Source organism: Dryas octopetala, chromosome 4 (assembly GCF_963921425.1).
Source record: "Dryas octopetala chromosome 4, drDryOcto1.1, whole genome shotgun sequence".
In the NCBI taxonomy this organism is placed as follows: domain Eukaryota; kingdom Viridiplantae; phylum Streptophyta; class Magnoliopsida; order Rosales; family Rosaceae; genus Dryas; species Dryas octopetala.
Window position 1 is genome coordinate 14,016,931 of NC_141369.1, and position 12,525 is coordinate 14,029,455.

The 12,525-nt window shown below is 36.3% G+C and overlaps 2 protein-coding genes and 1 pseudogene across 2 annotated transcripts; 2 read left to right on the top strand and 1 right to left on the bottom strand.

The window, feature by feature from the left end:
• Positions 1–955: 955 nt before the first annotated feature.
• Positions 956–3,929, top strand: LOC147287090 (uncharacterized). Its single transcript, XM_086242432.1, has 3 exons — positions 956–1,047; positions 2,204–2,417; positions 3,663–3,929. Exons 1-3 carry the CDS (start codon positions 956–958, stop codon positions 3,927–3,929), a joined length of 573 nt encoding a protein of 190 aa, XP_086098558.1.
• Positions 3,930–6,361: 2,432 nt separating this feature from the next.
• On the bottom strand, positions 6,362–7,568 carry LOC147287091 (uncharacterized). The gene is made up of 2 exons (XM_086238884.1): positions 7,227–7,568; positions 6,362–6,515 (listed from the first exon to the last, which is right to left on the bottom strand). Exons 1-2 carry the CDS (start codon positions 7,558–7,560, stop codon positions 6,457–6,459), a joined length of 393 nt encoding a protein of 130 aa, XP_086095010.1. The 5' UTR covers positions 7,561–7,568; the 3' UTR covers positions 6,362–6,456.
• Positions 7,569–9,564: 1,996 nt separating this feature from the next.
• LOC147287092 (uncharacterized) lies at positions 9,565–11,511 on the top strand (annotated as a pseudogene).
• Positions 11,512–12,525: the final 1,014 nt, after the last annotated feature.

A 12,525-nucleotide genomic window follows, 5' to 3' on the forward strand; every position in this document is an offset into this window, starting at 1 on the left:
CCACATGATTGAATCTTAAAAAAATTGAAGAACTTGCGAATTTGACCCTCATTGAAAATTAAAATAAATCACATTATTCTGATTACAACTTTTAGAGTAAAAAAATTTAAACTTAAACTTAGCCTAAAGTACAAAATTTGTTTTGTTTATTATATTTTTTAAATTGGATAGTGGAAATCGAACTTTGGTGCATGGGCAAATTCTGTAATCCTTCCAATTGCTAGCTATTTTTGTTTGCCCATTTCTTAATGACTATTGCGAGGTGCCAACTACATATATATATATATATATATTAAGGACAATGCTTGAGTCCTCAAGCTTGAGGACCAACCTTGTCCTTAAGGTCGCAAAAAATCATAGTTCCATCAAGCCAGCTCAAGATCGGAATCGTTCCATTTTTAAATCACCTATTAAAGATCATCTTTATAAAAAATCAACTCAATCGAAAATCGTTTGGTTGTATAACTGTTAATGAATAAATACATAGTTTGTAAAAAATTACTCTTTTAACTACAAATGTGTATTTATTCGTTAACAGTTATACAACCAAATAATTTCCGATTGAATTGATTTTTTATAGAGATGATCTTTAATATGTGATCTAAAAAAAGAACAGTTTCGATCTTGAGCCGGCATGGCAAAACTATGATTTTTTGTGGCCTTGAGAACAAGGTTGGTCCTCAAACTTGAGGACCCGAGCATTTTCCATATATTTAATGTAGTAGTATTTTTGTTCACAATATTGAGATTGCAAGGTACATGATAAGAGTAATGGTTATTGGGCCCACATATGCTCGGCTAATAAGAAGACGAGGCCCAAAATGGGCCTATGTGGGTGCTGATCTGTGAACCTGAATTTTTGATCTGTACGTGCAACACAATAACTTCCATTTACTCTACCTCTTCTCCCTTGTGGTCACCCTCTGGCAATCCATTAACAACTTTGCTTGCTGCAATGACTTCTTCAAAGAAATGGGCAAGCATCATATCTTCCACTGCTTCTTGTATATATTTCCTTGTCATCATCCTTCAAATTCCTCTTTTCAGGTAATTCCAGTTTTCTCTTATTTTTATCTTAATTAATCATCATGATGATGCAAAAATTAAAAGATAAAACAATTTCAAATGTCTAAATTCCTCTTCAAGATTCCATTGCCTAGGTGTAATTGTCAACATTTTGTAAGCTGAAACCATACCTTTGTTTGCCCTAGTTTTAATGCGTTACACCATTTTTAATGGGGTTGAGTACATATGCAACATCAGATTTAAGACATAAAAATGCATCACTATGTACTGGCATATATTTAGGTTGCATTTGGTCAAGTGGCCAACTATTTACTGGATATGATTACAAAGAAATTATAACTAGCACCACTTTTTTTTTTTTTTTTTCCTGAAGTGAGAACATCACCATGTTTCAAAAGCAGTGCTATATATTTGGGATACTCTCATCCCAATAAGTGAGAGTGTTTTCATCTCTCCTTGTGAGAGTTTTTCCACCTCTCTTCGTGAGAGTTTTTCAGATTTTGTTTGTTTTGGTTTGTTTTGTGTTTTGATGCTTTCAGGTTTTCTCTGGCGCTCATCACAAGGTGTTAGGGAGTCACTATTTTCGCCGGTACCGGTCATATTTCCACCGGTTACTATTGCCACATCCGCCACTTTGCGCTATTGTCAGCCTCGACTTAGAGATGTTGGTAGGATCGTGAACCCAAACGCGACTAGTTCGCTAATTCCTACGGTGCCTCTCTGGCTCCGTTTGATGGCTATAGTATCTGCTCGATGCCGATGTTATGAGATCTTCGAACTTCTGTGGGCTTTTCTGCTCCACTTTTGTGGGTTTTTGTTTTCTTGTAAGCCTTTAGGCTCATATTTTGTATTCTCTCTGCCTTTTTGGCTGTTTTAATACAATGATTTGCTTTATTTTCAAAAAAAAAAAAAAAAAAAGCAGTGCTATATACTGCAAACACTAACATATTAAATTCCAACCGATGTGACAGACGATATGTTAGTGTTTTAGTTGCCAGAAATAAAATTTTAGTTGGTATTCAGAACTAAAATTCTTCCTGCATAACCTAATTTATCTAGAAGCAACAAATGGAAACAAAAAAACAATTGCGAATTTTGGTTTCATCCCATAAAATTATGTTAGGCATGTGATATACTGATATTAACAGATTAACATAATATTCTCTTTGTTCCACAGGGTCCCCTGCAGAGCTGGAATATGTACATCACCAATGGAGGTAACATCCTCTCAGTTAATTGCATTTGAACTACTCCCCTTAGTTATAGTGAAGGGGGCTGTTGCAAATGCATTTGTCAAGAACAAAACAATCCCAAGCTATGATAACTTGATGTTATATGAGTTCACCAATGTAAAGGCAACCACTGCAATATCTGATCTACAGCGCCTAGAGGTTAGTATGTTCACAGCATTTTTCTCTCAACTCCTATGTGATATTGCTGAAACCTTAATTAGCTAGGTCTCACGTTGGGAATCATAAGCCTTACAGCTCAATACAAAAAATAGCAGGTCTCCTATTCATTGTCAATTTGTTTTTGAGTTGGACATTCTAATTTTACCATAGTATCATAGAGAGGCAAGCAATTTGTTCATGTTTAATACCCACTTTGGCCGCACACACGTTATTGTTAATTGGTTTTGAGTTGGATGTTGAAACTTTAACATAATCAACAATCTATGTTACCTGCTAAGAAATGCAACAAGACAAGAATTTACAGCTCTTTGGTAACCTTTTCCTTTTGTTTTCAGTTATTTTCTTTAATTAAAGAGTGAGGGAGACTAAAGATAGAAATGAGGGAGAAGATGAGAGATGTGAGGAACAAATTGAAGGACAAATGATTTCTAAAACTAGAACCTATTGGAGACCCATTCATTTTATTTTTCATCCTCTATTCCTTACCTCTTTGATCTCCTTTTTCCCTTTCTCTCTTTAATATAAAGAAAACAGAAAAGGAAAATGAAGATATTACCAAATGAGCTTAGAATAAAATGCACTTGTAGAGCATTTTCAATGAAAAAAAAAAGGCTCAATTACAAATACACCCACCAATTATAGGGTGTATTTCAGATTAGTCCATGAACAAAAAATTATTTCAGATTAGTACACTAACTAATATAAATTTACAAATTACCACATCCGTTACAAATTTCGTTAATAAGGAAGTTAAATGCCAGTGTGGACAGTGCTAACGTCAATTTTTTAAATGATGTGGACACCAAATTTAAACCACATGGATTAATGATGTAATATTTAATTATATTTTTAGAGGGTTTAAAAGTTTTGTTAGTTTTTAGTTTTTATTTTTTTAATCAATATGACATTATTAATACATGTGGAGCAAATTTGGTGTCCACATCATTCAAAAAATTCACGTCATCGTTGTCCAAAGTGGCATTTAATTATTGTTTTTGACGAAATTCATAATGGATGTGTTATTTTGTAGCTTTTTATTAGTTAGTGGACCAATCTGAAATACCATCTATTGTTGGTGGATGTATTTTGTAATTGAGCCAAAAAAAAAAGGAGAGAGAGAGAGAGAGAGAGAGAGAGAGAGAGAGAGAGAGAGAGAGAGAGAGAGAGAGTACATGAACATAGATTAAATTCTGTAGTACTTGTTCTCACCATGGCTTGCATCAGGTTCTTGCTGGAAGTTACTTATCAGTGGCAGGAGCACTTTTGGGCCTTATAAAACCAGGGAGAATGAGCCTCTTTGGTATTCTTCTTATCCTATGGGGCCTTGTTAGGGAAATCATTTTGAGAAGATCAATGAGCACAGATCACATATACATTTACCCAGCAATGTCAATTGCCATGTTTTCTGCCTTCTTGTCTGTAACAAAGGATGTAAGAAGGATAATTCGTAGTTTCAGAGGTCCGCGGATTGTAAAAGCAAAACGTTTATAAGTTGATGCCTTCAAAATCATAAATTTGTTTGAAATGTTTCCTGTTTCTGCGGGAAGAGACTATTTTGATGTAAATGATTCTTTCTGTACTGTAATTATAAAGAAAGGAACACATTTGTTCTTATGAGGTAGAGCAACCAGTCTTGTGGTTTAACTTTATTGCATTCAGAAAGCAATAGTCTGTGGAGAGGGATCTAAAGCTATTAGTTCATATGTACCATTCTCACACTTGCTTAGCTTGGTGTATGTCTTTTGGCTTTTCTTTGTTTTTATATTGTTTGTGTACTACTTCAACTTCTGGTTTCCTCTTGTGTTCTTTTTAAACTGTGAAACCTGAGTACTCATTATTGAAAAAGGAATTAATAAATTATATAATTTTTATTTGCCTCGGTCTCAGTGTAATCACCCAGGCATGAAGGAATCTAAGAGACTAAAAGTGATATGGAGGGAATCAGAAGGCACTGATTTCTTGCATAATTGTATGAATAACACACAGCACAAAGCCAATTGCTAAAACTAAATATTGAAGAACAAGGGTTGGCTGATTGTATCTCTAACCAAACTCATTCTTCCAAGTCTTCCTTCATGTTTCATTAACAAGTCACTTTCAAATAGATCCTTCAACTAACACACATAATGCCCAAACATCTTGAAATGATTCAAGGGTCCTAATAAAAAATAACAGGGGAAACACATCTTTTCTACTTGCTTTTGGTCTCTGGAGAAAAAATGAATCTACACAGTCCAATCTAGCTACCATAAGCAGCATGCTAGAAAGACTTCTTTAGTGGCCTAGAAACCCTCCCCAACAAGCCTTCTTTAGATGCAGAAAGACTTCTTCTGGAAGGGCATTTCCAACTCTCTACCAACAAGATTCATTCTATACATAAGGAAAATGATCACCAACCCATTTCATTTATCAATAAATCATATGTTATTTTTAAAAATCTTTGCACATAGTGAATAAAGTAGTATCAAATTCAGTACATGAATTTTGTGTTGATGTGCTTAAAGTTATGAACCGAAGATAATGCTGGTGCATGGCATTGTATATCAATAAAGCTGAACAATGCATATCAACATAACAAACTCCTTAAATTGAGTCTTACTTGCTCCCTATATTGGATCTGGGCAGATAAAAAATAATCAAATTTCAATATAGAAAAAGGGGTCATGATTGAGTTTCAAAATACAAGATGTTCAACATTATATGTCAAGCATAAAACACACTAAATTAATTGGATTATGTGAGGGCTTGTAGCTTCAATGGTAGAGAGCATTTACCATTTTACCTCATATCCAAAGCTAGAATTCATAACTTTTATATAAAATATATGATATATCAAATTTTAAAAATGGCTCTCTGGGACTTGAGCTAGCAATGAATACAATTGCATAACATTGGGATCTCAATCTAAAAGGCATTCAACAAGGCATTGAACTAGTACTTCTCATTGACATATTACACAAACAATAATACTTTAGTATAAGAGGGCTGCTATTTGCACACCCTTTTTTTTCTTTTTGCACACACTTTTCTCCTACACACCCCCTATCTTCTCCTAAAATTTAAAATTTCTCTTTAACACACCCCTCCAATTACCCTAATACCCCTATTTTATACATTTTACAAAATTTCTCACAACACACCCCTTCACCCACCACACCCCATCAACTCATACAAAAAAAAAAACAAAACACACAGCCCCTCCCCCTCCCCCACCCGACCACCTCCCTCCCTCTCTCCTTCCCTCACCGACCACTTCCCTTTCTCTCTCCTTCCCGCAGCACCGACCTCTCTCTCTCCTCCCCGCAGCACCACCCTCCTATCTCTCTCTCTCTTCTTCCGCAGCACCACCCTCCCTCTCTCTCCTCCCCTCCGAACACCATTTTAAAAAAAAAATTTCAGTTCGGCAGGTTCGGCGGACCAGTGCCGAACTGGGCTGTTTCGTTTGGCACTCATCCGTCGAACAATCCTGTTATATTCGGCGATGACTGCCAAACGAAACAGCTCGGTTCGGCATTGGTCCGCCGAACTGCATTTTTTTTTTTTTAATGGTGGCTGGTTCTGGGCTTCGAGGTGGAAGACGAGGTGCTGTGAGCGGAGGTGTAGCAGCGTGTGGGCGGCAGCCAAGGTTGACGGTGAAGAAGAAAAAAAAAAAAAAAAGGGATGGGAATGGGGTGTGTAGCCGTGTAGGGGGGGGGGGGGGAGATGGGAATTGGGTGTGTGGGTGTGTGGGTGAGGGGAGGGTCAAAGTGGTCTTTTTTTTTGAGTTTTTTTTTTTTTTTTAGAAGGGGTGTGCAAAAAGAAAAAAGAGGGTGTGCAAAAAGCAGCCCTCTAGTATAAATAACATCGTTCAATTTTTCATCTGTATACATATAGTACTTTATCGATTTATAAATCGATAATAATAATAATAACACTATGGCAAGGATTTAAGGCATTCAACGAAACAAAATATCTAGTACAGCTTATTTTAGGTGCAAATACACGTATAGAACCTTTTCTTTCAAAGTAAAACTTTCTACTAATTATTTTTGCAACTGTTGTAGCAGGCTCCAAAGTAGCCTTCCACTTCAGCCATACCTGCCACATAAAGAAGAAACCATAAATTAAATTTGAATGAATTTCATGTCTAGCTATGCTCTTGAACAGATTGCATATTGTTTAAAGAAAATGTTCAAGACTTTAAGTAGCTTTATTAGACACTCAGTCCAAGTTGTCCAACCAATGTCTGACTAGTGCTCAACAAATCTTCCTCATGGGGATAAGAAGATCAACAAATCATTAAGGGGATGAAAAATATGAATTCGACCTTACACAACTTGTCATCCTCTGTTTTAAATTACTTAAAAGATTCACTTTCAGACAATGTTTTGATAGCTAACCTCGATGCCCTTCATTCTACGCAAACTTCAACTTGAAGTCTTCAAGAAAGAAATTTGGAATTATTTACAAGTTTAAGTACAAAATTATGTTTCTATTAAGTCTCTGCATGCAGAGAAAGATGAATATTTGGCAATATGCATCCTTTCTATTGCAAGACTAATGAATGAGAAAGTGAAAAAAAAAAAAGATTTTTAGATTCCGGTCTCTAATCTATAAGATTTATTAAAAAGTCCAATGCTCTATATATAGACTTTTCAGAGGAAAGTCGAACTAAAACTCAAAGAAACACCTACAGAAGTAGAAAGAATGAACAGAAATGTCATCCGTTTACTAAAATTGTCTTACATATATGCATGCATGAGTATACATAGGGAGAGAGAGAGAGAGAGAAAGAGAGGGCTTAATTACCAGTTGTAAACTTGGTGCTCAAGGTCTTTGTACAACCAAATGTACAACTATAGACAGCATCCACAAGAGTTCTAATGCAGGGTTCCATACATGTAGTAGTGCATTTTGTGTAGACTGGGTACTTTGATGCTTCCTTCATGCATTGTCCAACGCATCGTTCACCACAAGCATAAACTTTCGCGTTTATAGGACTCAAAGGCTGCTGAGAAGGAGATGGAGCAGGGGCACTACTTATTCCATCTCCATCAGCTTCAGCTTTCACAATTGTTAATGCCAAAAACACAACAGACACCACCATTATCACAAAAACTCTTGTCACACCCATTCCATCCATAGCTCCTATCTCAGTACTTTAATCTGAAACTCAATGTTGTCATTCTGAGGTATTACACAGTTACACTATTATTTATAGGGTCTGTAATATCCCTTAACTCATGAGTTGCTGCATAAGCTTTTACGGCGAAATATTTTACTTTAAATTTTTATTAAACTACTCTCTCGTCTAAATAATTGGTTTAGAGTTATATATGTGGCTTTTGGTTGAAGTTACCTCTGCTGGTAATATATGTTTTCATAAGTAAAACTTGAATTGGCTTTTGAATTTCTCTTGAGTTGTCTTCTGATCAAAACCATAGGGCAATAGGTGAATGTTGACTATTGGGAACATATTATCACCTTCTTTGTAACAGGCAAAAAGGCCATTGTTGAGCTTAATTTATTTACATATTTTATCATTAAAACCATACATTTTTGTCTATGTCTTTGAGCATTTTTAGGGTTTTAAATTCTTATTTTTATTATTTAGTTAAGTAATGAGTTTTATTAGTTTTTGTCTTAATTCTTAGAATTTATTAAGTTTTATTTAATTGTCTATTAAGATTTTATTTTTAATTAATTTATTTTAATTTTGTAGGCTTAATTAAAGAAAAAGAAAATAAAAGCCCAAAACTAATAAAGGAAGACTGAAGCCCAACCCAAGTGGAGAGAATGAAGCCCAAATAAGAAAGCAACTGGCCCAAATTGAAAGAATGAAGACTGAAGCCCAGCCCAGCCCAGAGGGAGGCGAAGAGTCACTCGCCACTTCCGCCCAAATGCCTTTGATTAATATTGGCTCTAGCCAATACCACAATGACACGTGGCCAGCTATTTCTCTTCCGCTTCCAGCCAATTGTTTTGATTAATCAACCCATTATCCACTCGGGCGTCGCCACGTGGCCAACCAACAGCCTTTCCTTCTCCCAATCCCTCCTGCAGCCCGTGACTCTCTTTCCCCATGCAAGCAAGCCACATGCCAAAGCTTCTTTGTAACAGACGAAAAGGCCATGTCCCTTAATTGATTATAGGTAGGGTGATATGTTTACAGAATGTCATGACCCAACTATTTTTATTATGTAATTTATGTGTTCAATTAATTTTAGAAGGGTTACTGGCTATAATTATCTAGTGACTTTTGGCAAAGGTTATATATAGTGAACTAGTGACCGATCGAATTCAGACAATTAAGTGGCTACCTGCAACTGCAAGTGATATCCACGTGGCTGCCTTTGGAATTAGTACCTGACAGTTATCTAGAAAGAGTACGTAGTACCTGTCCTGCAACTTTAAGTGAGATCCACCAGCTCAGCTCAACTTTAATCTCATGAGATTTGGAGCAAAAATGAGCCATGTCAGATTCCTTCATTTTTCGGCATCTACGTACATTTACTGTTTGAAGGCCAACGAAGCAACTTTGGTTTATCGTCATCGATTCGTGAGGATCATTAGGACCTCTTGCTTCCCAATGAACCTTCAATTCTTCCAAATCAGTACACTCTTCAAATTAACCTTCAATATCCATGTTATTTTATATCTGTTTAGACTGGTGATGTTGTGCCAGAAATGGCAGATAAAAACTGTCTACTGATTGATCTGGATTGATATCCATTTGAATATGATCTTGCATCACTAGACAGACCAGAGAGAGATCGGGAAGGGAAAGGAGACTAGCAACACATAAGCTTATGCATACCCTCTCCTTGCTCTAGATTATGTGTCATGTCTTCAAATTACTATTTGTCCAGTATATCCTGAAGGTTGATACTACCTAAACAGTTTTGCCAACATGGGCACTTCATTAAACATGGTCCTGCAGTGCTGTCACGGCTGCTTAATTGCTCATTTGGTCCCCTCCCCATATACCTTTTGCATTGTTCCTGTTTCCCTCTCATTTAGAATTCATATTGATCTGAATTTGTTGAGCTTAATCTTTCAGGTTGACCTGCTTCTTTCTTTCTGCTCTGAGATGGGGTTTTCTTCAGTGGTGCTTGTTGGTCATGATGATGGAGGCCTTCTGACTTTGATGGCTGCACAAAAAGTACAGGCATCATTGAATTCTTTCAATGTGAGTATGCCTTGGATCACTTTATGCTTGGCTTTCCAACTTGTGAAATTAAGTTACTTGCACAAATATCCCTAAATTAGTGCTGAATTATTGGCAGTTTCATTATTAAGATTATGCCCTTGTGATGTTCAAATGTTTTGCATATGTTTGTCACCATGTCATAGCTGATTCCTTTTGTTTGATTGATATCCTTCTTAAAGCCCTTTTCTTTGGCCAACAATAACATAATGAAATTGGCTAGAAATTTGATAGACATTGTGAGTTCACAGGATATTTTCACATTATTAAAATGCTGATATAGTTTCGGGTATATAGTTAGATAAGGCTTCCACACCCTGGCGAGCTACATGTAACCAATGGGAGAGTTAGATAGGGTAATTACCACATCATTGTGTGAAAATACTGGGGTCATCCACCATGTCTGAAGATGTTACATTCCATCCAATCATGCTTGAAGATGGAACAGGAAGTGAATAAGTGATAACGATGGCGTCATTACCCCTTTATTCAAAAGAGGATGATGCTGCTCTTTTTCTATACTTACGCTATGCAGAATCTCTGTAGATGTTTTTTTTTTTCTCCTTTAATTTTAAGTTTCATAAAATTTAATTTTTTTTGGTTATGCAATTCAGGTTACAATTAAAGGGGTAATATTGCTAAATGTTAGCTTGTCAAGAGAAGTGGTGCCTCTTTTGCTAGGATACTCTTAAGAACTTCACTTGGGAAAAAGCACTTGGTTCGTCCTTTGCTGCGAACAGAAATTACTCAAGTGGTGAATAGACGAGCATGGTATGATGCTACAAAGCTAACAACGGACGTTTTGAGCCTGGAAAATCGTGTAAAATAGTCACTTGAAAAGGGTAAAAGGGAAAACTTTGGGAGAGATTATGTTTAAGTATACAGCACAGTTTCAGATGCATGCTGAGCTTATTTTATCAAATGTGATTTGTGATTTGTGATTGTGAAATCAAATTTTTGGTTGTCATTTGCTTGATGTTCTTTTCTTGCAATCAGGCCCCTCTATGTGTAGAAGGATGGGACGAAGCACTCCATGAGATAGGTAGACTGTTGTATGAGACAATTCTTCCTCCGAAAAATGCAGAATCATTGCTGAAGGCAGTTGAAGACATGCCAGTGTTGGTCATCGCAGGCGCTGAGGATGCCCTTGTCTCTCTTAAATCTTCTCAAGCCATGGCCTCCAAACTTGTAAATTCTGTAAGTTCCTGCTCTCACTCTTCTATAATTTTGGGAGTACTAAAGGAATCTAGGCAACTAATGTGAACAATTAAAAGCTGTGGGTATGGATATGCAAAACCCTCCAGTTGAACTGAGCCGAATCTCCCACACCCTATTATTGTTTGACAGAATCTTGAACCTCATTATTATTATTAATATAATTTAGTGGAATGTGATAAACAACAATCATCTTTTCAATGTATCTAATTTGACGTAAGTATATTGTGTCATGCAGAGACTAGTCGCAATATCTGGATGTGGTCACCTTCCTTATGAAGAGTGTCCGAAGGCATTACTTGCAGCAATATCACCCTTCCTAAGCAGACTCTTAATCAGACGAGACTCACAAAGCCAATAGTGTACCTTCTTTTTAACTTATAATTAGGGTTTTTATCGTTTGTAGGTTCCTTTTCCTTTTCTTTCCCATTTTTTTTGTTTTGTTTTGTTTTTTTCGTTAAGAAATTTAGCCCAAGGGAAGAGACTAAGGTCATCTCTTCTTTTTGGTATTTTTGATGTGTTAGTTTGGAGCCTTACCCTAGCCCACATTCTTTAGGGTTTTAGAGCTCTTTTCTCTTGTATTTTCATATCCCTCTATTCCTTCTTTTTCCCCTTTTGGAAATTTTAGTTTTATTTATTGTTGTTTGAACTGTACTTGTTATTATTCCCCACTAAAGGGGGTGGAAGATAGCATATATTTGTACATTTTTATCACATCGTGAATGCATGAATTTTGAGAATGGTTTTGTTCCACCGGTCTGTTGAATTGTGATTCTCTATGCCTAACACCCACAAGCACTAATAGGAGGCTCTTGAGTTGTTGTATGTTCCTTCCAACCAATGCAACCTTAAAATTGATGAATGGCAATAGCATTGAGTGGTACTAATAATTTGTTTTTTCGGGGAGAAGGGGAGGATTTTGAGCAATTGTGCAAGACAGTTGAAAATGAATTGCGACAGGCACGAGTGGGTTGAAGTAGCTTGTGGTTAAGTAGTATTTATCTTTACAATATTGAAGAAGCTTCATGTTCGAATCCACCATCCTCAAGAACCGAAAAACCTTTTCAATCATAGAACAATACAGCTGTACAGGTCCTTTTTGGAAAGACGACAGATCAAGTGTTTTAAGGGTTTATACATTATCAATGGAGATGGACATTACCACAAGATGTTACTTCCAAGCTATCAATTATGGGAGGGAGTACAATTACTTTCCTCTGAATTTGGCTATCATTAACCTAAAGAAGGAAATTTGCATCATGGGTTACTTAGGCCTTCGACAATGGTGATCCCCAAATACCCAATACCCAAATCAATTTTGGGTATTAAAAAGTGGAAAAATATAGATGTTGGGGATCACCAACACAATGGTGTTGTGGCCCAAATATGAGGATAATAATATTTAACTCATTTATTTGTTGGTGGGCCAACCATTTAATAGCTTTTATTTGTTAGTGGGTCAACTATTTAATTTGGTTTTGAGTATAGTCTATACCCAAAATTGGGGATAGCTTTTGGGTCTCAAAAAATTATTGGGATCACATTTCGACCCATTGTTGCTGGACTATACCCATTTTATATCCAAAAAATGAGTTTAGGGATCAAATTCAGGCCGCATTGTGGAAGGCCTTAAAGGATGAAAATTTGCTTAGTGGGTTACTTAATGAAGGAAATTTACTTTATGAC

Excerpts from the sequence above, each read along its gene's own strand:
- LOC147287090 (XM_086242432.1), top strand. The coding sequence starts at position 956 with ATGACTTCTTCAAAGAAATGGGCAAGCATCATATCTTCCACTGCTTCT. Across the intron at positions 1,048-2,203 it reads CTTCAAATTCCTCTTTTCAG|GGTCCCCTGCAGAGCTGGAA; the intron begins GTAATTCCAGTT and ends TTTGTTCCACAG. Across the intron at positions 2,418-3,662 it reads CTGATCTACAGCGCCTAGAG|GTTCTTGCTGGAAGTTACTT; the intron begins GTTAGTATGTTC and ends GGCTTGCATCAG.
- LOC147287091 (XM_086238884.1), bottom strand. The coding sequence starts at position 7,560 with ATGGATGGAATGGGTGTGACAAGAGTTTTTGTGATAATGGTGGTGTCT. Across the intron at positions 6,516-7,226 it reads GAGCACCAAGTTTACAACTG|GTATGGCTGAAGTGGAAGGC; the intron begins GTAATTAAGCCC and ends TTTATGTGGCAG.